The following is a 24,813-nucleotide window of genomic DNA, read 5'->3' on the forward strand; positions in this document are numbered from 1 at the left end:
CAAGCACAGATGCACAGAAGTACAAGGCGACAGAAACAAGTTGCATTAAGGGTAACTCTGATTCGGTGTAAGAGAAAACTTTTCTCAGTCAGGGCGGTATAGCACTGATACAGGGATCCAGCAAGGCAGCAACAGTACTGAAAGCAACTGCAGCTGATAGTGTGAAGGACATGCAGGTTCTGCTTGTGCTCGTAAGAGGAAGTAAAAGGGGTAACTGAGTGTTTGAAAGAAATTCCAAATCCCCTGAATATTACTTTTTATAGTGTTCCCACAATCACTAGTTTCTGATTGAGAATCTCTTTAGTTTTACTTCAGGTAAATCTGGTTCAGATACAAGGCTTTGTTCCTCAATGGGATAGAAGCAATTGGTGATAGTATGAGAATGCTTTGGAAAATGACTTCTGAAAAATGTTTGTTATTTTATTAAATAACTGTTTTCTAAAGCAGTGGAAAGATGCTTTCATTCTGAAGATTGCAAACTTTGCTCGTATTTGGTACTAGACCTTCTCACCTTATGTAAAAATAAACAGAAGATAAAATCAGTGCTGTAAAAATAAATTATTTTTTTCTTCCTGTAGCAAAGGTAGCAGTCTTTAAATGTATGAGGTGAAATACTCATTCAAGTAAAGGCTATGATTCTAAAAAGGAAATCCTTTGGTTAAACTTCAGTGAAAATAGTTAATAATTCCATATGGCTAAAGCTAAAAATATGACAATCACATGGCGTTCAGCTTTTGTCTCTCACTCCAAAGTGTCCAGTTATGGGGCACAATGAGAATAAATGGGTATGGGTGTATACCTTTTCAGACACTAAGTATTTTAATATCAAAACTCTGATAACTGATTACTGTGATAGCTGATACATGCCAAGAAATGTATGCATTTCATTTTTAGATTTTATTCACGGGTTACATGGTTGTATAGAAACAGCGGCGTTAATCATCAGTAGTGTTATACAGTAATGTATGATTTGTTTGAACACAGAATTATCTTTCAATAACAGCAGAAAAACTGGAAAGAAACTCTGATATTCTCAAAGTATTTGAAATGTTGCACTAATGTTACATTCTTAATTTGGGTTATGTTACTTAGGTTTTGAAATCTTGCAGTGAATATTTGACAATGGAAATACAATCAGTGTTTTCAGTAGTGTTGTAATCGTGCCTACCATGCACAAAGAGACCTGCAGTCTATACAAGTTTAAACTACAGTCATTTGTTAGCTAATATACAATGTAGATAAATAGAACTAATGAGCTACTGTGCTAAGCATTACTGTGTTCATCAGCCCGATAAAAAGCCTGAAGAGTGTTTGCTGACCAAGCAGGCATTAGCCAGGCTGAGAAGCGGTGGCTTCCATCACTTTCTCTACTACTCTGACTACGTGTTGACCCCTCTTCTCCTGAGTCCTTGAGCTGTTAACAATCCCTTTGTAGCAGTCCTGCCCTCTGACATTTTACTTATGGTGCATGGCTCTACTCTGCTCTACACTTTCTCGAAGCTCTGTAGTTTTCTCCAGAGCCTGAGCCAAGATTATGCACCTGGGTCAAACCAGGGCTCAGCCTTGGGTCACCGCTACTAAACCCCAGTGTGGGAAGAAGAGGAGGTTAGTGCATTTCAGGTGGCTGGAAACGAGCCTGAATATGGGCTTCATCCATAAGTTAAAGATCAGGTTGGGCAGCTTTACAAATTCACAAATCTTTTTAAACTAGGTCTATATTTTAAACTGACTATCAGCTGAGTGCATATGAACCATGCAGAATATACAGCTTTCATATAAATATCATCGTATATATGCATATACACATACTAAATACCTATATAGTACAGATAAGTAGTGTAAACATAAATGTTGAGGTTTATCCTCTGTAAAGATCAGTTGGTCATCTTGGTTTTGCTGGAACACAAGCGCACTTGTAAAGGAAGCTGAAGCCCTCACCCCCAAGGTCCCCTAACTTTAAGTTGGATGCATCATGTTTCTTACAGTTCTACTCAAAATTGAATGACTAGTTTTTATGTATTCAGGATGTGATCCAAACCCTAATGAAATTGAAAAGAAAGACCACAGTGAGCTGTGGTTTGGAGGCTAAGAATCTATTTCCTTCATCCTTAATTGATTGAACAATACCCAAAGTTATGTTCTGTTGTACAATGTGAATTCAAAGGGAAAACAGGCTTTAGACTTTTAATTTAATGTAACATTATGGGTATTTCAATATTAATTAAATTCATATTTTTAAATTTCCTTTCTGTATTTTTTCCCCTTTCAGGCAAGCCCTGCCCCTATAATTGTCAACACAGACACCTTGGACACAATCCCTTATGTAAGTATTTTTTTTTTTTTTATTAATATATAGAATTTGTTTACTTCCCCACAGGAATTCTATTCAGTATTGCACAGAAGTTATAAATAAATCTTTTCATTAATCATGTCTTCTACAGTTACACGGGTAATTCTTTTCTAGAAGAAGAAATCATTAATGATAATTGCACTTGAATTAATTAGAACATATTATATACACATAATTTGTAGTTTAGAATTCAACACATAAACTGTAAGTTACTAAAACTAGCCTTTCTTTGGCGGGGGGGGGGGGGGGGGGGGGGAAGTGCTTTCATTAAGCCTTTTCTCCTTACCAGTAATGTAAAATATGAATATTTCATTTTAAATCAGCACAGACCCTCCTAGCTTGTTAAAGAAGATACCTGGATGCACACTGTAGTATTAAAATGGTGCACACAGCTCTTCATTTCCCTGTCTCTATTCCTTTTGTAGATGAAAGCTGTTCTTAATAAATAAGAGAACAAACTAGATGACTTCATGCTTTCTTATTAATGTCTTTTAATTTCTGTGACTTCTAGAAAACAATTTTACCTTAACTATAAATGCATGTTTTTATTAAAGTTTTAACAACCTGCTTTTCTGCAAGCATTTGATATCATTGTAATTTTAGACTGTAAAAGCAACTACAGTTGACAATAAAGGACACAAAAGCAGACCAAGTTAATACATAATATAGAGAGTAACCAGCTTAAATGATTGGAGGACAGAAAAGTAAGTAGTATGAAGCTAGCCAGCCAGTATCTAATCTTTCTCCTTTTTCTCCTTGCATTGTCTGAGTTATCTTTTTTAAGCTCCTAATTAATGTCTCTCATCTGTCGTGTTTTGTCCACATCTGTTTCTTATGACACCAATGCATAAGCCTAATTATTTATCCACCTACACCAATCATATTGCTGCGTTCTGTCTTTTAGAAGAGTATTGATGAGGAAGTTTAATAGGCGTTATCCTGGCCAGCTTGTTTGTTTCTGACAATTCATAAACCTTAGAAATTAATGTGCAGAACACATGTAAAGATCACAGCCAAGAGCAGTTTAGAAGAATGACACTGCTGTAAAGCCAAAGAGAATTAAATCCTTTGTTGGGAATTTCAACTATTGAGAAGGGTGGAAAAGTTAAATAAAATGTCTCTGTTCATTTGCATTCAGCTTTCTTAAAAGACTTCCCATTGTCTCTATGTCTCTGTTTTCCTTCCTAACATCAGAACCATCTGCTATGGTCTCACTTTCAATAGGTATGGCTTTTCTTCTATTTTAATGAGACATTTTACACTTTGTGTTCTCTAGACCTACCAAGAGAGACATTGCAAGCCCCAGTTCTCATTTTCAGCACTGGACCTGTGCCCAGGCTACTCTGCAGCTATGGTGTTAGAATTCCTAAATACAGATGCAATTACACTAGTGACAACATGTTCAATCAATATGATTCATTCCCATAGCACAATCTATCAATACTTACACACTTTTATACCACTTTTATACTAGTGTTCCTTTCTTTTAAAAATAAAACCAAAAAAAAAAAAAAAAAAAAAAGGACAAATAACCAAACACATTCAAAAGAAATACTGTCAGTAGACTGAAAAGTGCCTGTGGGCTGTTTCAAGTCTCCAACGCGTGATGTGAACTAGATTAATAAACAGAAGGTGCTTGTTGTAAAAATAGACAATTCTAAATTAGTCACCTTGCTCTTACCCAGTGTACAGGAAGAGTTAGGTCCCTTGGTAGTGCTGCTGTGTCCCACATCTAAACAGGGACTCATTTAGACTAGCCATTAAGAAATGTTGATGTGAAGCATATCTTCTGAGCCCAGGCTCCCATAGTGCCCCACAGGATATGGTGGGTTTGCTTTACAAATAGGCATTTCTTTCTGATCAGGATTTGTATGTTTGAACTTTCCCCAAAATGAGACTGACAACGAAACATGGACAAATGACTTCTTCCTCCAGCCTATTATTTGAGAGAGTGGGCTGGGAGACCCGTGCTTTCTTTCTTGCTCCCAGGACTAGCTCAGTCTGCTTTGGTTTGGTTTCACTTCATGGTGTTTCCTCTGCTAGGAAGGTGCTGGAGTCACTGAGCCAGATATGTGTTTGCTTGTGTATGCATCCTCTCCGAGCCCAGTGAACCTTTCAAAAACAGGTTTGCGGACAGCATGTGCTGCGTTGACTCTGGCCCATAGCCAAATGCTCTTCTCACTCCCCTCTCCTGTGGGTCAGGGAGCAAACAGAAGGCAGGCAAGAGAGGTTGTATGTTGAGATGATAGTTAAATAGGGAAAGCAAAAGCTGCATGTGCAGGCAAAGCAAAGTAAGGAATTCACTTACTATTTCCCATCAGCAAGCAGATATTTAGTCATTTCCTGGAAATCAAGGCTTCATCACGTGTAGCAGTTAACTGGGGAGATAAATGCCATAACCATTAACATCCCTCCTTCCGCCTCCTTTCCCTGAGCTTTTACAGCTGAGCATGATGTCATACAGTGCGTAATATCACTTTAGGGATCCCAGTTGGGGTCAGCTCTGCTGGCTAAGTCTCCTCCCAACCCTTTACCCACCTCCAGCCAACTTGCAGTTGGGGGAGGAAGGGCAAAATGGGAAAGAGAGAAGCCTTGATGCTGTGCAAGCTCTGTTCAGCAACAGCCAAAACGCTGGCATGTTACCAACGGGGTTTCAGCCACAAATCGAAGCCAAGCATCATATGGGCTACCATGAAAAAAGTTTACTCTACCCCAGCCAGACCCAGTACAGGCTACAGTGTGGGGTAGATATATATATATAAAAAATATATATTATTTATGTATACATAACACAGCATATAACATCATGAGGTGTTGGTGGGGCTTTGCCTTTCTCTTAGACGTTTGGAAAGGCAGAAGAAAATCTTAGCAAACTGGGTGAGCTAAGTGTATGATAATGCAGCTATCATCATATCCTTTATTTCACAGGAAATATAATTTAGCCGATAAGCCTTGAGATACTTTTTTCCAGACAGGTCAGTTCAGAGAGATGACGGAAAACTACATTTAATTATTATTTTTGGAAATTGAATATGAGTCAAGCACCTGCCTTTTCAGCACTGTCAGGACTTCCAGGCAGGCCCAGAGGAAGACTGTAAATGCCTAGGCACATCTCTGGTGAATGTTTAAGTATCTTTAGAGTTAGCCAACTAGTTGTTAAAGCTTTTGAAAGGTATCATTCCTTTTTTAGTTACCACACACAAAAAAAACCCCACCTTCTAACACTACAGGGACAAATTATTTTATGGATCAGAGAACACAAGTTAAATTGTGTTTTCTGTCCAAAGCTAAAAGCAGCCATAATGTAAGTGGGCATAGAGCAGCCTATCCTCCTGTCTAAAACACCCAGAAGTGCTGATCTTCAGGGCCAGAGTCATCTTAGATTCCTGCTATTCAGCTCCTGTTGTCAAGCCTCAAAGCACAGTTGGAATCCAGGAAGCCTCCTATTGAAGGAACAGGCAGAAATGTTTAGATCTTACCAACCGGACCAGTTTCCTACAATACCATTCTTTTCCTCATACCCTGTTTTTCCCTAGTCTTAGATGCTTGTCTTTTCATTCTTCCGTTTGAATGTGCATTCCACAAAAAACATTTCTAAATTAACTTGTTAAATAAAATTACAAGGCAAGTGGGTATGTATGCAAGTGATACAGCTCACAAAAAAATTTTTACATAGTAGTTTCTGATTTTTGGCTGTTGAGGTTTTTTAAGATGCTTTTCATGGCAACTGGTTAATGCTGTCCACTCATGTTTTTGCAAAAAAAAAAATACGGCTTTAAAAAAATAAACTATTTTTTTTCTTTTATGAAAATCTATTTTTTCTTAAATAACTGTAATTTTCATTGTATTTAGCACAACAAAGTAATCTATTTTATGCCATGTAGAAATTCTTTTCAAATTTTAAACATCGGAATAAGCATGGATTTGCAAATTTTGGTGAACCAAAATGGTCTTACTTTTCTCTGATATTACTAGCCACAACTGATAACCTGATAAATCCCTATATAAGGTCAGGCCATTTTTGGTGTTGTTACATACCAGATGGATACTTCTCATTATTGCATTTAGCTGTTGTCTCAGCAGCACGAGAAATCTGTTTTACGGTTTTGTTTTACGCAACATACCTTTAATGCATTACTGTTTCCATAACAGCTCTGCTCATCCTCTGCCATCTTCCTCCAAAAATTCCTGCTTATTTTCAGAGGGAGGGCACCTCCCAGCAGCGATTATCATTCATAAAGCATTTTCAAATGAAATGTTTCCACTGGTCCACTGGAGACAAATTTCCTTTTTACAGTTGGTATACAACTGGTAAACTGCATGATTTGTCTCATTAACATTCTAATGATTTAAATTCATGTAATTAAACCTTTTGGTACTGTTGACACTCATCAATCCCTTCAACTCAATTGTTTGGGGAAAAAAAATAGTCCTGTGAGGGACTGGTTTTTATCAGTATGCTTTTCTTAAGTGAGATAAAAGGCCTTATTCTATTGTACTTTATGTTATTCCTTATAATTTGGGCCTGCAGCGAATAACAGAAGAAACAGATAATTAGCTTTGTTTCTAGGTTCAGTGACTTGAAAACTTTGGCTTGCCAAGCTTTGGACGTGGGAATAAATTTGATAGGAAGATTCAATGGTACAAAACGAATTATTCTGTGGCATTTTAAGCACAATTAAACATTTGTGGGAGTTTGTTTGTTCTCTATTCTTTGGCTATAAATTGTAGATCTTTTTGTATAATGAGAAGCATTAATTTAATAACATATGAATCATAGTCTCTCTGTTGCAAGGAATAAACCTTATTTATTTCTTTTTTAGTTTCAAAAATGCAGTATAGTTAAGTTTATATAGCTATAAGGCCAGCTTTGCTGCATTACTTTTGGAAACTGATGGGAACCTTCCTATTTATTTTATGATGGAACTGCATTTTCCTTCCAGCTTAACTAAACGTTAATATAAGTTCATGCAGGTGCAGTGGTTGTTCCCTTCCTTACCTTCCCTCTTCACAGTAATAAGATCTAAGGAAGATGTACTTTATCCTCCTTTTGGTGCCAATGAATTCCTCATCTTTCTACAGCCCTCCATTGTTTTTCTAATTATTATTATTTTTGTTGTTATTATGATGGCAATTGGTTGTTAATGTTATTTTATTACTGATTTTCTTTGCTAATTTTACTGCCTGTGTTGAGTTCTGTGCAGATACACTCAAATAGTTTCCTGAAGAAGTGATTTTCTGACTACTTGGTGTATGTTTTCACGAGCTGTAGTCAAATCGTTGGATGGTTTGACGCATGCATGAGTGGGGCTGTGCAGATGGCCGTGCAGCTGTTTGGGTGCATCCCTGCTTAGGGACACCGGGAACTCAGAGCCTTTCTGGAGCACAGCAGAAGCTGCTCTGTGTGTGACAGCTCCTGCGCAGGCCACCGTGGGGCCACGATGCTGCTTTGCCGGGCTGACCCGGCGGGGCCTGGCGCCGCCGCCGCCCTGCCCCTGCCCGCAGCCGGGCCGGGGCTGTCCCGGGGCTGCGGCCGGTGCCGCCCCCGCTGTCCCGGCCGCTGCTGCCCCGCCGGGGGAGGGTCCTCACCCCCTGCCCGGCCCCAGCGCGGGGCCCCCCGCGGGGCGCAGCCCCTCAGGCCCAGCCGGCTCCAGCCCCCCCGGGGGCACCGGCCCTGCCCGCAGCCCGGCCCCGGCCCGGGCTCCTCCCCGCGGGGCCACGGGCCCTGCCCGGAGCCGGCTCCGGCGCGGCCCCCGCGGGTCACAGCCCCCTGCGGGCACCCCCTGCCTCGGGCTGCGGGGGGGAGCTGCTCCCCCGCGGGCTCCGTGGGCTGAGGGGCACAGCCTGCCCCGCCGGGGGCTGCCCTGCCCTGCCCTGCCCTGCCCTTCCCCGCGGGCTGCCGGGGAGCCTCTGCTGCGGCGCCCGGAGCCCCCCCGGCCTCCTCCGGCCCGGCCCGGCCCTGCCCCGGGGGGCTGCGGGGCTGCCGCTCGCCCCTCCCGGCCCCCCTCGCTGCCGCCGCTGTTCCCCCCCGCGGGGGTTTTTCCCCTTCTCAGCCCCTTCTCCCCGCGGCGCTGCCCCCGCGGCTGCGGGGCTCGGCCTCGGCCAGCGGCGGGCCCGGCCTGGAGCCGGGGGGCAGCGGCTCTGCCGGCCGGGGGGAGCTGCCCGCAGCGCCGCCCGCATCCGGCCCTGTGTGCCAGCACCCCGCTGCGCAAACCCGGTACAGATGCCGAAATGGGAAGCTTTGGTAACTTTTCAGCTTTTGCCTCCGTCATCCCCGTCAGGCAGTGCTTCTGGATTTAGTATTTTAGAAGGAGGTATCTAAAGGCTTAAACAAAGACTGCAAAGAAAAATAAATTCTTGCAATTCTGATGTTGCAGATGAAGTCATGGACATTGCTTGAGAGAAGCAACGAGACAGTCAGTTAACAAAGGGCAATGGTTAATGCCACAGTGGCTTAACAAGATTCAGTGGCGAGGTACACTTGAATATTTACTGCACAGACGAGAGTCAGCCAAAACTGTCAGGGAGACTCCTGTTGGGTCATGAGGTTCAGAAAGAAACCCCTCACATTCCAAACTCCTTCTTATGGGAGTTCAGGTGCAGCTGGATCCAGACTTACTCTCAGACTTGATTGATGTTTGATGCCTGAAGAATTATAGATGTGCAATCAATCCTTTAAATCACTTAGGTAAGATTTCATCATTTCAGCACGCTTATTCCCAATGCATTTATGGAGTATCTGACGCAATAAGGATTCTCTCAACCTGAAGGAATAAGCTTGGGAGGCATCCCTAGTCAAGAGGAGATCCTGATGTGCAGCCTGCCATGCAGGAGAGCTCAGCAGGCCCCGGGGTGTCCACTGTTTATGGAGCAAGATGATTGACTCATCATCCTATTTATATTCCAGCTACAGATGTTCGTTTCTTCCGAATTTGGCTTGAGGCAGACATTGACCATCACTGTAGTTAGGTGGGTGTGTTGCTTAGATTAGCCCTTGGCTGTTGTGGTGTTGTCAGTCTTCCCCAAATCCACTTCGAGGGGGATGCAGCCATCATGACCAGATGCATCCATTACAACTGCCACTGGTGGTTATCTCTTGAGCAGGGTTATAGGAAATAAAGGACGGTTTGGGGAAGGGGGAGCATGCCACCAGATCTGACTGAAAAGAATGAGGAAAACCTGCAAATTTCAGAAAGACAGTCAGTAATCTAAAGGTTTTTACTGGATAATACAAATGTGGGAGCAGCCTAGATGTAAATCAGCAAATTGGAGGAGGGACACGGCCTTACATATTTCTACAATCAATCAGAAGTTACTTGGCATTACATATTGAAAATTAAATGCAATATACAACTATGATTGATGAGCAAATTTTTAAGGCAGTGGCAATAGAGGAGTAAAAATAATTTATTGTCTAAAAGGGTAGGATCTGAATTTTCACAAAAGTAGGGGGCTGTTGGAGTTGGGAGCTTTTATTAATGAGTGTCTTAAAACACAGAAAAATATTGACATATAAGTACATAGATCTGTTTTCCCATTGACTTCTCTTCAGAATAAATGTGTTACTTCTTAATTAGTTTGATCATAGTCTTGAAAGTTAGATTGCACACCTTATTATCTCAAATGACTCTTACATTTTTCAGATTGTTAAAACACCAGTTTTGTTTCTTTGTTGTTTAAACTCGTCTTTCAGTCTGTCAGTTAATGTGAATTACAATGGAAAAAGCTAAATCTGGTAGAGCTGTGTGCTGGCTTTTGAAAGCCACGTTGGTTTAGCTTCTCTGGTTTGGCCCTTGAATTGTATCACAGCAATGTTGTTTGCCCTGACAGTTGCTGCTGTGTTCTGCATGTCACTGTTTCTGCAGTGGGATAAGAGATTTTTCTTTTACAATAGTAGTATTGGTTGATTTAAAGCATATTAATCATATTTATAAAATATTTTGAGATCATTAGTGAAAAAAGTGCTATGTAACACAAAACTAATGAACTAACGTACACCAACTCCCTTAAACATGCAAAAGGAGAAAAATTGTCATCTTGCCATCTGATGACAAATAGATTTTAGTATGATGGATAAGAGAAGAAGATGTTGCTGTCCAAAACTGAAAGCAAAAGTACAGAATGGATCTTATGAATGTATATATTTTGCGCCTATTTCATATCCATTGTTTTTCTGCCTGAAAATCAATGTATTTTAAACCTTTTCTTTTAAAATATACTGTTTTAGAAAGAAGCATCTTTAAAAAAGGGGCCAGCATGATTTTGAGCTAAACATGTAATTTCTTTTTACTGGATTTCTCTTTTAAATTCTGGATGCAATTTGGAATATTTAATCCCCATCAAACACATAATTTTAACTAGGGGGGAAAGCAAATCTTTAAAAGAACTTCTAGATGGGGGGGGGGGGTGTTCTTTTATTTTCCTTAGGAAGGAGCACTACTTTGCATATTTGAGTGCTACAAATAATATTACATAAAAAATCAGAAGAAAAACCTTCATTGTATCTGGGTGTAGGTAGAAATATCACCATCCTGTCAATCCAACAAGTAAAAGCATCCCTTGGTCACGTATCTAATTACTCCTTCATGCCTCTATTCTGCAGAATTATAATACTTTCCATTTTCAATTGCCTGTGAATAACCCTGGCCTTTAGATTCAATCAAGAAGTTCTTTCTATAGACATTTGATTGAAACATTGCCATTAGCAAACTGGGAGAGAGGAGCTTGCTGAACTGTAAAGAGAGCACGTCATACACTTGTCTGTGCCCCTCTGCTTCAGGTAGACAGCACAGAAAATGTGTAATGCTTCATGCTTTTTGGATTTGAACTACTTAGAGTGCACATACTGTAGCATTTTAGGCCAGACCACAGCTCTGCTTGAGAAGCAATTTCTCTGCATTCACTAGTCTTTACCTTACAAGATCTTTTGAAGCAGACTTTCAGACAAAAAAACTGAACTCAAGAACAGGCTTCTGGATACCCTCCACCCACTGCCAGGCAGTCGGTCCTTTGGGTGGCATTGAAATAACCCCCTGGAAGAGGTACTGTGCTTTGCTTTTGCAGTCTGTGCCTGTTGTGCCGCTCTTCTTATCTTTGTAACCTTTGCTGTTGGAAAGCCAGCAAGGCACTGCTCTATAAGTTATTTTTGTCACTCTAAGAAAAATCATACATACTTTTGTGGGTGGGTGTGTGGGTGTACATACCCCTTCTCTACATCTAGATGTATTTCATTTTGAATTTGTCCAAGATAATTTGTCCATAAGGTTAGTAAGTGCTGCAGAATGCAAAGCATGTCTGTTAAGGTTCTTTGAAGCACTTGGAGATTTGAGTCAGCCTAGAATTGCATTGCCTTAACTGACCAAAATAAAATGTAGTTTGAATTTATTATTGTCTTGCTTTCCCTGGCCTTGAATTATCTTTTGGTTTTGTGTCATTTTTAATATACCAGACCACAAACCCACAGTTATCATTACTGGATTTCGTAGCAGTAAGCTAAAATCAGTAGGCTCTGTAGGTTTGCAAGGATCTAGTGGCTAACATAATCTCTTGAAAATACACTTTTATAACAAGTGCAATCTATGGTCTTAAGCCCATTGTCTTCCTTAAATATTTCCGTTTTGTTTAGGTTTTATTCTTTTGCATAAAAGGTTTAATTGGGATACATAATTAAGAAGTTAATAAAGCTCTTCAAGTACACAAGACTATTTTTACACAGTGATAGCTTTATTCTGAATTTGTCATGAAGTCGCAGTTCTGAACTGAATTGGGAAACATAGTATAAAGAGTACAAGTGAATAATTACTTACCTATAGACCTAATTTCTTTGTGATTGGAGACAATGACACTTGAAGGTAGATTTCACAGTATTAGAAAGGTGTAGAACTTAACTGAAAGCTGTTCTCAAATGTGAAAGAAGAGTTGGCACATATGTCCTTATCTTAATAGTTTTAATTATACAAAAGAAAGAAATAGTTTACCCATGCCATAAGACTTCATCTTGGAGGACTTCAGACATTAGGCAAAATTTAAAGTGCTATTGACAGAGACAGGCATAATCCTTTGACCTTGGATAACCTAAGAAGACAAAAGAAAGTAACTGCTCAGTTTTGAAGAGAAAACTAATTTTGATGAAAAGTGGAAAAGAAAAATATTGGTTTCATTCCTTTTTGGAAATGGAGGGACCTCATTTCTATGATGCTTCAATCCTTTAAGATGAGATACACCTGAAATTTATTTTACAAGGACACTTCTTTGTAATTTTAAGGATATCTTATTTTTTATGTCTATAATTGATTAATGTTTTGCATTGCAAACAACCTCTTAAAGTTCAGACAAGTACATAATGCATTACATATGGCAGTACATAATGCAACATTAGTAATAACATTGGATAGAAGATATTTCCTTCCTTATAATCTTTATGCATCACTTTTAACGTTATCCACTGCAGTTTTCATAGGAGGGTTTTTTCACATTATTTGCATTCTACTTAAAAATTTTAGAATAGCTGCAGTGTGCTTCTACTCTCTTCCTACAGCAATATAAATAAACCTGAATGAACACCATTTCACTTTAATAAAAATCCAAAATTAACCATTTAAATTATCTCTCATCTTCCACTGTTGTTAGCCAGTGATTAGCTGATCCATGCTTTAAAACTCATACCTTCAGCACAGTTTCAGGAAGTGTTCTGAAGCAATGTCCCTACAACTGCAAGTTGTGAGTGTTGACTGTTTTGGTATGTGGCTCATTTCTAATCCACATTTTTCATAGTAAAAATCCATGCTACTTTTAATGCAGTGATCTGGTGAATCAGCCTCAATGGTAAATTATATTTTTAATCAGTGTTTAGATGACCTAGCTTTCTGCATATAGTAGCAAACCCAAATATACCACACAAAAAATATCTATTTTCCTAATCTCAAAAATCCCAGCTCTCATATTTTCTATAGAAGATAGACTTAGTTTGAGGGTAATAGAAAGTAAAGATGCTTGCTTGAAGTAAATTTTTGCTTTGTGGAGATTGTTAATTAAAAAAAAAAATTACAAGTGAAGAGCCTTTCTTTTTTTTTACTATTACATTAACATATTCAATCAACTGTAGAGTAATTCATGACTGTAAATTGTTCTGTGTAACGATGACAACAGTTTAAAATGTTGAATTCTTTTTAGTCATAAATTATTTGTGCTTAATATGTTAGCTAGGCAGAAAGCTTCAGTTTAGTGGATTTTGGCAAGTGTGATTGTTTCTTTACACAGCTTAATTGGGTGGTAGTGTGCTCATAACAGAATTAATCTTGTATAATGTCCAAATTCAGGACTTAGACTTTGCAAAGGTGAGCATATCACACTGGGTTTATCTTGAAACTATTAAGCTATAACAATTTTTCAAATAATGTGCAGCATACAGGGTTGATTAATCACTCTGCTTTCACCATCTTTCTCTTTAGTAGAACTAAATTGCTGTTATCTTAATAGTGCTCCCTCTTACTCTATAAACTGTAAAAGTCTCCAGCTGTCCATATGACCTCTTGTTATTCCCCCAGAAGAGGACAAATGTAATTTGCATCTGGGGCTTTCAATCCTGTTTCATTTCTTTTTAAGATGCAGTGTGTATTAATTTGAAGTTCGTTTGTAAAATAAGTCAGAGAAGTGTTCATCTTTTGTTCTCCAGGCATATGATTTTCATGTAGAAGGACGCAAATATATTCTAGTTCATGGAACATTTTTTCATATATCTTGACATTGTTGAAAGATGTCCATATTTCTTTCAAAATAAGGAGCAATCTCCAGGAGACATTCTCATGACTTAAAGAGACTAATCTCATCAATAAGACAGGTTGGTCTTCAGTCAGGACTGGGCACCCCTGCTTCAATTACATGTCTCAGTGAACCCTATCTCTACATGCAGACCTATTGGAGGAAAATAAATTATACTTGACTTTCTACCAAATTCATGAATTCCACATCTTTTTGATTTCTGGCTGTACCTAAAACCTAGTTAATTTGTATTTTGTAGGCATTCCCCTGCTTTACTAAAGTTAAAACTTTAACATCATATATAGTTTGCCATTGTATACATGTTGATCACAATTTCTTATTTCCTGGTCTCTTTCTAGCCATTGTTCTTTCTCTACCAATTCTTAGTGAAGAATGACTCAAAACGATTATGAGAATAGCTTTCCCTGTCACATTCTTAATCTTTCTGCTATGGTGAAAATATAAGGTACACAGCAATGAACATGAGCCTGCAAAGTTACACATCTTTTTCTTAGTTTAGCCTTGCCTTGTGTTGTAGTCTATGATAGCAAAAAATACTGTATTTGCAATATGTGTGCATGAATTATTGCAATACGTTAGTGGGTTGCTGAATAACCTGACAAAGGTGAGGCTGCTGCAACTCAGGTGGCCAAAAAGGCCAACAGCATCCTGGCTTGTTTCAGAAGCAGTGTGGCCAGCAGGACCAGGGCAGTGACCATCCCCCTGTACAGGGCACTGGTGCAGCCGCCCCTCGAGCCCTGGGCTCAATTTTGGGCCCCTCACTGCAAGAAAGATATTTAGGTGCTGAAGCGTGTCAAGAGAAGGCCAATGGAGCTGGGGACGAGTCTGGAGCACAAGTCTGATGGGGGGCAGCTGAGGCAACTGGGGGTGTTTAGTCTGCAGAGGAGGAGGCTGAGGGGGGACCTTATTGCTCTCTACAGCTGCCTGAGAGGTTGTAGCGAAGTGGAGGTCAGTCTCATCTCCCAGGTAACATGTGACAGAACAAGAGGAAATGGCCTCAATTTGTGCCAGGGAAGGTTTAGTTTGGATATTAGGAAAAAAATTCTTCACTGAAAGAGTGGTGAAGCATTGGAACAGGCTGCCCCGGGAGGCAGTGGACTCATCATCCCTGGAGGTGTTTAAAAGATGTGTAGATGTGGTGCTTAGGGACATGGTTTAGTGGCGAAGTGGCAGTGCTGGGTTAACAGTTGGACATGATGATGTCAAAGGTCTTTTCCAACCTAAATGATTCTGTGATTCTCTAACTCCATGCTACAGTGTCCAATCAGTAGCAAGGCTGAGCCTGGATTCCCAGGAAGCACACACACGAACAGGACATGTATATAACTATACACAGGGCTGAACAGAACAACACAGACACAGTCAGCACTCACACAAACAAAAGCACCACCAATGGCCTCATCATGTCCCCCTCCCCCATATCTATGTATATATACGTATGTATAGTGTGAAAACTGACAGTAGCTGGATTTAGACGCTTGGTCAACTCAGTAGAGCTGTCCCCAGATCCTTTCTGTCCCAGTGCTGGTGTCTGGGTGTGCAAGCCCTTGAGGCTGCAACCCTTCTCCAGCTGCTGGTCCAGAGTCCTTTGCATGCACCAGCACACACACATGCTGTGGATCCCTCCAGTAACTGAGCTTAGACACACAGTCCATCCAGCATCTGACCCTGGATCCTTGCTCTCCCCCCTGCACAGTAACACGCACACATGCAAATAGCTGTCTCAATGAACCCCTGGATCCTAAAGTCTCTTGGGCAGTTGTCATGGACCTCTTGTCCCTCTAGTAGCCAGCTCCTCCAGTTGTCTCATTTCTAGTTACACACACACACTGAATTCTGATGGCTTCACCTAGTTGCCAGCTAGCCCGGCTTGATGTTTGCTGACAATCAATCACCCACTGCCACATGTGCCCTCATGCTCTCTAGCTGGTGGTACCACAGACCCCCCTGAACATGTACATACGCTCACACAGAGAACAGAGTACCCTTCACCCAAGAAAAAAGGTAGAAACTGAGTTTAATAGAAGGCATGACAGATGATGCTCAGCAGGCAGAGGGCACAGACAGGAAGGTGCACTGACCAGCCCTGTTTAAGTGTGACTGGCCCCGTTTATCCCCTTACCCTACTCTGTTTTCCTATGCTTCTTCCTTTCTAATTCACCTTTACCACTCCTTTTTCCACACCTTTTGTTCCTCCCCTAAAAATCTCAGGTCTTGTTACAATGTCAAGATGTTTTTTTCCTATGTCCCACAGTGTCTCCCACCCCCAAGGCAGTGATATCATCCCCAGGCTGTAAGATGCTCTCCAGCTGACCCATGGTGCTGGGTGTCTCCCTGAGTCCATGGGGCTGAGGCTTCCCTGGGAGGGGACTGGTCTCTGATGGAATTATAGGGGTTCCTCCACCTGCCCCAAAGGTTTGGTGCTCATGTTTGTGTGTACACCTCTGCTGGCTCTTGCGATGAGCATGGGAGCAGCCAGGCAGGGTGTTATTTGGGCTTCCTCACCTGCCACTGGCTCTCTGTGTTCCTTTCCAGGGGTACAGATGAGGTTTTATCACACACCCCGACACAACAGGCAGAAAAATCTTTATTCCTGAAAAATGAAGTCTGTGGAGCAGATATGTTAGAGCATGTGCAGTTTCACAAAGCCCAGGAGTGCCTGTTTAGTGGCCTTGTGGATATTAGAAAATTTGATGTACAGGAGATATACTGTACACAAATCTATATATGATCATCACTGATAACTCTACTACATATTGGTGAGATAAGAACCAGAATATTTTTATAATCTCTGCTACCAAATGGTTTACGGTTTAGATGTGGAAATCATTTTATTATGTCAGGAAAACTATGGAGAACATACAGATACTTCATATAACTGGTAACTTACACTCTACTACTGAAGAGATGTGATGCAATACTTGACATTTTGAAATGGTATTGCATAACACGTAAACATTTTCAAGGTCGAAACATTTTCTGTGTTGCAGTTGTTCATTTTAGCATCTTTAGAATATTTTTAAAATATTTTTTCTGCCATAGGTGTTTTCCAACACTGCTTCCTTAATCTGAGGGAGCTCATTGTGCAATACAAGCTTATTGTGCTTGTTTTAGAGGGCATTATGTGTCAGCATTTTTCTCAAGGTTTCTTTTGTCTTTTTCCGTACAGCTTCAGTAAAGCATCTGTGCTGTTGTATGCAGTAGTTAGACAACCTCAAAAGCATAACCTTTTTTTTTTTAGAATACTGAGGCAATGCATAGAAATTATTTCAAAAGTAACATTCAGGTTCAGCTTTCAAGACTTCATCTTTGTATCAGAAATGAAACTGAAGGTGGATGAAAGTGATTTTTCCCTCTCTCCTTAGATTTAAGTTGAAGAAATTTTTATGAAAAACTGAAATTTCTCTCAAATTGTTACAAAACAGGTTTTCCTACCAAGAAAGCTGAGAAACATTTGGAACAATTTGCTGAATTTTGGCTAGGCTTAGATTGTGACTGGCGTTGATCAGTTGTGCTATATTAGCTTCTTCTCAGGGCGTGCACTGTTAATCCTTGTGAACGACAGTTACAGCAGTTTTCTTTCCCTGAGCTTGTGAGGAGCAGAAAACCACTTCTCTCACAGCCATTCAGATTGTCTTTTTTTTTTTTTTTTTTTCTGCAGCAAAATTAATTGGGCATGAGGGAGCTGTTCTGCTATGCTTTTAGTTGCAGAGTGCAGAGGACTGTGGCTCCCTGCCCATACATACACTAGTCTTCCAAGATTTCAAGAGAAATAGTGAACCTTTCTGCTGCTATAAAAATACTTGTAAAGCAAGTGATTCATGCGTAAAGAGCTTGTCCTCTGGAATGTGTGAATATTTGTTTATAAAAGTACATAGGCTTTATGCGAATGTTCCTTATTACTCATTTTTATTGTTTGTGCAGGTATTTTCTTTACCTTTTCAGGTCTGCTCCCTCCTGCAGGCGTAAGTACATCCACAGATGAATAAATGCAACATCAGTTACAGTAATACAAGCCCAGTGACACCAATGGGATTGCACCAGTGTTACTGAGACTCCAGTTTAGCCTTCAGTACTTGGGCTAGAGTTAACACACGAGAAGAAAAGAACCCAGAGAATTCACTCTGTGTGGTTTGTGCATAGGCAATGGGGTGAGAAAGCAGTGAAGAGAGTATTAAATCTCAAAGTTAAAGGTATTGGGAGACAATTTTAGGCACAAAATTATGAATCAGAGTACATTGTCATTTAAGAAATTGCAAGAGATTATGTTGGTGGTATATTTATTTATTGAGGAAATGGTGCATGCCCATTATGTATATTATATATATTTCATTTTATGATTTCTACATAAAAAAGTCATGGATATCAAAGAATGAAGTAAATTATTGCTGTCCTTTCCTTGCCTAAGATTTTGCTAGTTAGTATGCTATTGATTTCTCCCTAAAACTGAGAGAAAATTTTATCTTAACCATGTAAATGAATCAAACAACCCACAGTTTATGTATTAATTCCAGCCTTTTAATACTCTAGCTACAGTTACCAACCTTTTAAATAATATTATGCATATTACATTATTAAACATTATTAAAATAACCTTGTAAGTCCCAAGTTAAAAGTACTTCATAATCATTGTTGATGAAATAAGGTCAATCAAGTAAGGGCAACTTTCCATTTTCATGTATCTTGTGCATAGAATGAAATACTACACAGGAAAATAATTTCTAGAAATGTATGAACTGTTGAAAAGTTTGATGGATTTTCCTCTAAAACTGGAATGGACCGGAGATATAGGAACTTGGCAAACTGAGCATTTATGGTAACTCATGTGTTAGTATGTCTGTAATGGCAGAAGCATAGAAGAAAATGAAAGGCAGAGTGACTGAGAATTTGGAAGCCTTATAGTAAATGGCCTGAATTACACAACAAGGAATGTAATTTTATGGAAAGAATTTACTGTATCCAGTTCTCTGGAATGTGCTGTTTCAGATTCCCGAACTGATGTGTATTATAAATTTAAGATACGGAAATATAAGGCATTTTACAAAACTACAAATGGCAATTCCGTCTGAAGACTAAGGCATATGGCATAAATCACCCCCACTTGATTCCTCTCTCCAGTGCTTATAAAAAAAAGCCTAGATTGCTCCTTAACTTTTATTTCTACCTGTTAGATAGTTGATATGATGTCATATGAATTTCTCTTAGTGTAAGAGAGAGAGTTGTAAGTACAAAATCTGAAATTTGCATTCTTCTTTTGTTGAGACTAATTTTGTACAACTTGGAAGTGCTAGCCTAAACTGAATTTATTCACGGATGTCATTTCATTTCCATTACTGTGAACCCTATTTAAAATCATAATCTCTGCTTTGATCTGCTCCATGGATTATTCTTATGAAACTGGGAGTTTCATGATGGGTCTGTGTTAGTTATAGCGAGTGCTTACACTGAAAAACCTATAGGCACTTTTCCTCTGTGATGCATATGGCTAACATCAGAATATGGACCAAAAAAAAGGGAAGATGAAGGAAAAAATGATGCCTGACATTGTAAAGAACAGTGTTTTAATCATATGTAAGCCACATAAAATAACAGGAATACCTAGGAGGAGATTGTCAAGATGTGTGTTTTTCAGACTGTTGAAAGTGTCAGATCTATGGAGACAAAAGAGCTAAAAAAAAATTTAAATTATTGCTGAATGAGGGAAAGGATTGTGAGGAGTGAAAGCAGCAAGTAGGAGAAACCAGAAAAGAATCCCTTATTTAGGCAACATTTTGAAACTGTGCTTAAGCAGGTGAAGCATAGAAGTGAAAGGAATCAGGGTATATGGAGTATTTGAGGGATTGTTGTGGTTTAACCCTGGCTGGCAGCTAACCCCCATGCAGCCACTATCTCACTCCCTGCTGGGTGGGATGGGGGAGAATCAGAGGGGTAAAAGTGAGAAAACTCGTGTGTTGGCAGAAAGACAGTTCAACAGGTAAAGCAAAAGCCGCGCACACGAGCAAAGCAACCCAAGGGATTCACCCACCGCTTCCCACGGGCAGGCAGGGGCTCAGCCATCCCCAGGGCAGCCGGGCTCCGTCACGCGCAGCGGGGACTTGGGAAGACAAACGCCGTCACTCCCCGCGTCCCCCCCTTCCTCCTTCTTCCCCCAGCTCTATACGCTGAGCATGACGCCGTATGGTATGGAACATCCCTTGGGTCAGGGGGGTCAGCTGTGCCGGCCGTGTCCCCTCCCCGCTCCTTGTGCCCCCCCAGCCCCCTCGCTGGTGGGGTGGGGTGAGGGGCAGCAAAGCCCTTGGCTCGGTGTCAGCACTGCTCGGCCACAGCTACAACAGACCCACGTTATCAGCAACAATTCCCAGCACAAATCTAAAACATGGTCCCATAGCAGCTACCGTGAAGAAAATTAACTCTGTCCCAGACAAAAACAGCACAATGACTTAACAGGAATTATGGGAGAAGATTATGTTAAAAGTTTAGTTGGAAAAGATGAGAATGTAGAAAGCTAATAATGAATAATCTTCTGGATGAAGTGGGATTACATGAAGTATGTGTAATTTGGCATAAATATGCACGCATCTGTGTGTGAGAGGAAAATAAAACAGATTTGGAGGAAGTAAGAAGGAAGGAATAAGTAGAAAACATTAAAAGAAAAAAATCAGAGAAAGCAGTGATGGCTGAGGTGGGGATGCAAGAAGTGATTAGAGCTAGGGGGTGGTAATCACAATAGATACCGAAAACATGATTTTGTTCTGAACAAGATTTGAGAAATGAGGTAGAGTAAGATAAAATTAGGGATTTGGGAATCAACCAGATAAGAGTGATAATGGTTACTTGCTAAAAGGGTATTTTATCCAAAAGAATGAAAACAAGAAAACCCAGGTTAACAGAGAGGGAGGAAGAAAGAGAGGAAAGGATGAGTATGGTACATAGTGAAGAAGGCTGACTAAACTTAAGACCTGGAGAAGGATATAGGAGACATCTGTGAAGAAAAGAAAAATGTAAAAAAAAACAAAAAACAAAAAACCAACCAAAACAAAACACCCTGTGAGTAGGGTACAAGTTGAACATGACTGTGCTGGAGACCTTTACAGGTGTTGACCAAGAGCTGGATTTGGCTTCTTGGAGCTCTGCTAATTGTGTGTCGAGGGTGATATATTCCCTAGAGGTTGAACAGTGACTGGTGGTTGAGTGCTCTGTACACATCTGTGGAAGGAGCCACAAATCAGTTGCACATACACTGTAAGACCTATTCCTGATACAGTATAAATTCTTTCAGAACCATATGGTCTTTCTTCATTCTTCACACCAGAACAGTGGTATTATGTCAGGAAAGTTTTAGGTTATGGTAAACTTTAATTCAAAGAGCTTAACATATTGTCCCTGTTTCATAAGGGAAATATGGGTGAAAAGAAAGAAGTGGGCTTAGTTACGCACTGTGATTAAAAATAGATGTTGGGTATCTTGTATAAAAAGCCCATAAAATGCACTCACTGTGATAAAGAAAAGTAGCATGAAAACCTTTCTGGCAGCCTCTTTAGGACAGTTTGAAAACACAAAGTCATCATATTTGAAATCAGAGAAGACAGGAGACTGTTTCCTGTATGTTTTATGCAGTGAGAAAGGAAACTTTTAGCACTGTTGGAAAAAAATATCACAAGGATATCGGGAAGTTTTTGACAATTAATGAAGAAATAACCTAAATCTGGAGATGGCAAAGGGCTAAATAAGGATTACTCTTTGGTCTTTCTGATAAAACAGGAATCATGAAAGACTATTTAAATCTTATATACATTAAATTATCCAAATCACCTTGGTGTTTCTGAAATGTAAAATGGAATGTCTTAATTATGCAGCAAATTGGAAACTTGTAAAGGACAAATATATCCTAGCATTACTTGTACAACAAGAATCTGGCAATCTTGTATTCTGGTCAGGTGTGGGTGGTTAGGCAAGTGGTGAAACTATACAGCCAAAAGAATAAAATTTGCATGTTGAGTGAAAATCAGTGGGTAGTTATCTTCCTATGCATATGATAATAAAAGTAGAAGCAGCAGTCTTCTTTCTTGAAGACAGCTGAAAAACGATATCCAATTAAATATAATTAAAATGGGTTTTGTTTATAATAAAAGTCTACAGATGTTGTATTTTTTAGGCAAAACAATCTCTTCTTGAAAATAAGACCAAGCATAACAAACAACCCTAATGACATAAATTGTATTAGAAAGAATAGGTGCAGTGGTTTCAAAATACTACAGCTGTATAGATTGTAAGTGGTTTGATGCTGTTGTTGCCACTATCATAATACAGTTCTTATAATTAAAATTCAAATGATGTTGTCTTTATCTTCTTGAGTGGGTTGATGCAGTTGTAGATGTATAGAAGTATAGCAAGAAAGAATTAGGAAATGCTTACTTGTTTGAGTGTAAACAGGTCTATCAAATCAAATAATTGCAGAAGTATTGAGTATCAAATTAATATTATAAGGAAAAAAGCTTATCTATAAAAGTCTTAACAAAGTGACAAAGTATGTGAAAATGAATAACCCAGCAGAATCTTTTTCGCATGGATTTCAGGGATCTGTCGTAATTTGTAGAATTGATTTTCATTAAGGGACGACTTCAGGTGCTTAGGTCATCCTTAAACTGCACTAAATGAGAGAAACTTCTTGGAAAGTCAGAACAAAATTCTTCACATAAAGTAACATACAAATCTGAGTTTGTCAGGTCCTTATTTTGGTGTTCTGTGTGCTGGGCTTTATTTCAGTTTTTTCACAAAACAGTATGTAAAAAAGTCCTTTTACTTGTTCCTTATTTCTCATTCTCCTGAAACAAAGTGCCACCTGAAAATGGCTAGTGCTTTCTTCTTAGAAAGGTAAGTGAACTCTAGGACTGACTAGAGCTTCACCAGGAAATCTCTCTTGAATGCTAGAATCTAGATAGTTAATAAACATTGCATCTCTTTCTTAAAACATTTTCTCATTGAAAGTTTGGGAGAGTCCTCTAGTATAACAGGTGCAGCTGTATATGAAAGGCAACTGTTACCTCACCTTTGCAAGTAGTTGTTTTAAATATTGGGATTTAATTGAATTATGGTAACGTAATCTACAGGGGTTGTAAATTCATCAACACTCCAGACCGTGAACATATGTAAGGTCAGGAGATTGAGAAGCCTCACTGCATTAGAAGTGTGTGTTGGTGATGCTGTTCCTGAACAAACAGGGCAATGAAGTCCCTCAAAGTAATCTTAAGGGTTTCATGTGGACCTCTTCCTCACATAGCACTTGTGTATTTTGTCCTGGTCAACGCTATCTTTTTTTGTTCTGTGGGAAATAAAGCATGTTCCTGGATGAGACACATTTTGATTCCAGACTCTGTGCTTTGAAGAGGGGATGTGGTTGATTGCATCCTCCCATGGACCTCATCTTGTGCTCTTCTTACCCACTTCTGCCCGAGTTCTCTGGGCCTGTTACTGTCACAGGTGGTGTTGAGCACTCTTTCTCCAAAGAGGGGACATCAATGTCCTGAATCAGAGAGGGAAGCCAACAGGAATTTATCTTGAGTTTGAGCTTTTGGAGAAGAGGAGAGTCTGAATTGTTCCTTGTAGACATCTTAGCTGGTTGGGCTTGGGGGAGCAGGTGCTGGATATCACGCTGTGCATGTGCTGCCAGATACAGGTGCAGACAAGCCCAAAAAAGTAATCAGAAAGGCTGCTAAACCAGAGATCTGGCCTTTCACTGGTATATTATGGAAGACATATGGCATCCCTTAAGCAGAACTTTGTTACCAGTCTATAGTTCAGAGTAATGTGAGAAAACAGGTTTAAGGGAAGTGCTCACCAAACTCAATCATTTTTAGACTTGGTACCTAGTGAAAGGAAAGCTCAGGGGCACAATTCATGTAACCTACCTGAGATTTCTAGTGCAAGGTAAAATGAATTAAGACGTAGTAGTGCCTGTTTCTTCTCACTGAGTGTAGAACTAGATGACTACCTCACATTTCAGCATTCTAAATACCAAAATTTAGTTGAGATTAAAGTTGTCTGTTGCTTCAAACTTACAGTCCTGAAAGATGGGAAAGAATATTCCCAAACTGACTTGGAAATGCTGATGATCTCTTTCACTGTGGAGGAGAAGAGAAAACCATATGAAAATGTTTGGAATTTTTTGTAGTTATCTAAAAAATCATACAGGCTATAGTACATTTTGCTGTGTGTTCTTGTTTCCATCTCGTAGGAAAGCAGAGTACAGAAAACTCCTGTAAAGAAAGACACAGGAACAGGTTCCTACTACTTGCAAGACATGGAAGTTGCAGGTTCAGACAGCTTGTTTAAGTGCTTTGTTAGGCCAGAGACTGTCAAGTTAAAATGGACAAAAACAGGGGATATGTCCATATGCTGCTAAGTGAGAGGACTGATGAGCCAGTTCCAGCACTGGAGCCATGATTCTCCTCCTACTTAACTGTTGGCTCACTCCTTGGCTATTTGCTTCCAGCAGGCTCCAGACAGAACCAGCCTCAAGCACTGCGACTTGGCTGAAAATTTACTCTTAATTTAGCAGTGTAGGTGCAGCCAGAGAATCTAAATATGAAATACAATAGTGTAAGCAATGAATGGTACTGCATACATCATCATTCTACCTGTCTCAGGTAGGATCTTACTAGATCCTTTGTGAAATAACTGCA

General features: G+C 39.9%; 1 protein-coding gene across 19 annotated transcripts in view; it reads left to right on the forward strand.

Moving 5' to 3' along the window:
- Nucleotides 1–24,813, forward strand: part of DLG2 (discs large MAGUK scaffold protein 2) — a 1,042,746-nt gene that overhangs the window by 613,565 nt on the left and 404,368 nt on the right. For all 19 annotated transcript variants that reach the window (XM_040583241.1, XM_040583240.1, XM_040583242.1 and 16 more), the window contains one exon: nucleotides 2,270–2,323. In XM_040583241.1, coding sequence (XP_040439175.1) covers nucleotides 2,270–2,323 — 54 coding nt within the window. The remainder of the gene's footprint in view (nucleotides 1–2,269; nucleotides 2,324–24,813) is intronic.

Source organism: Falco naumanni, chromosome 2 (assembly GCF_017639655.2).
Source record: "Falco naumanni isolate bFalNau1 chromosome 2, bFalNau1.pat, whole genome shotgun sequence".
NCBI classification, from domain to species: domain Eukaryota; kingdom Metazoa; phylum Chordata; class Aves; order Falconiformes; family Falconidae; genus Falco; species Falco naumanni.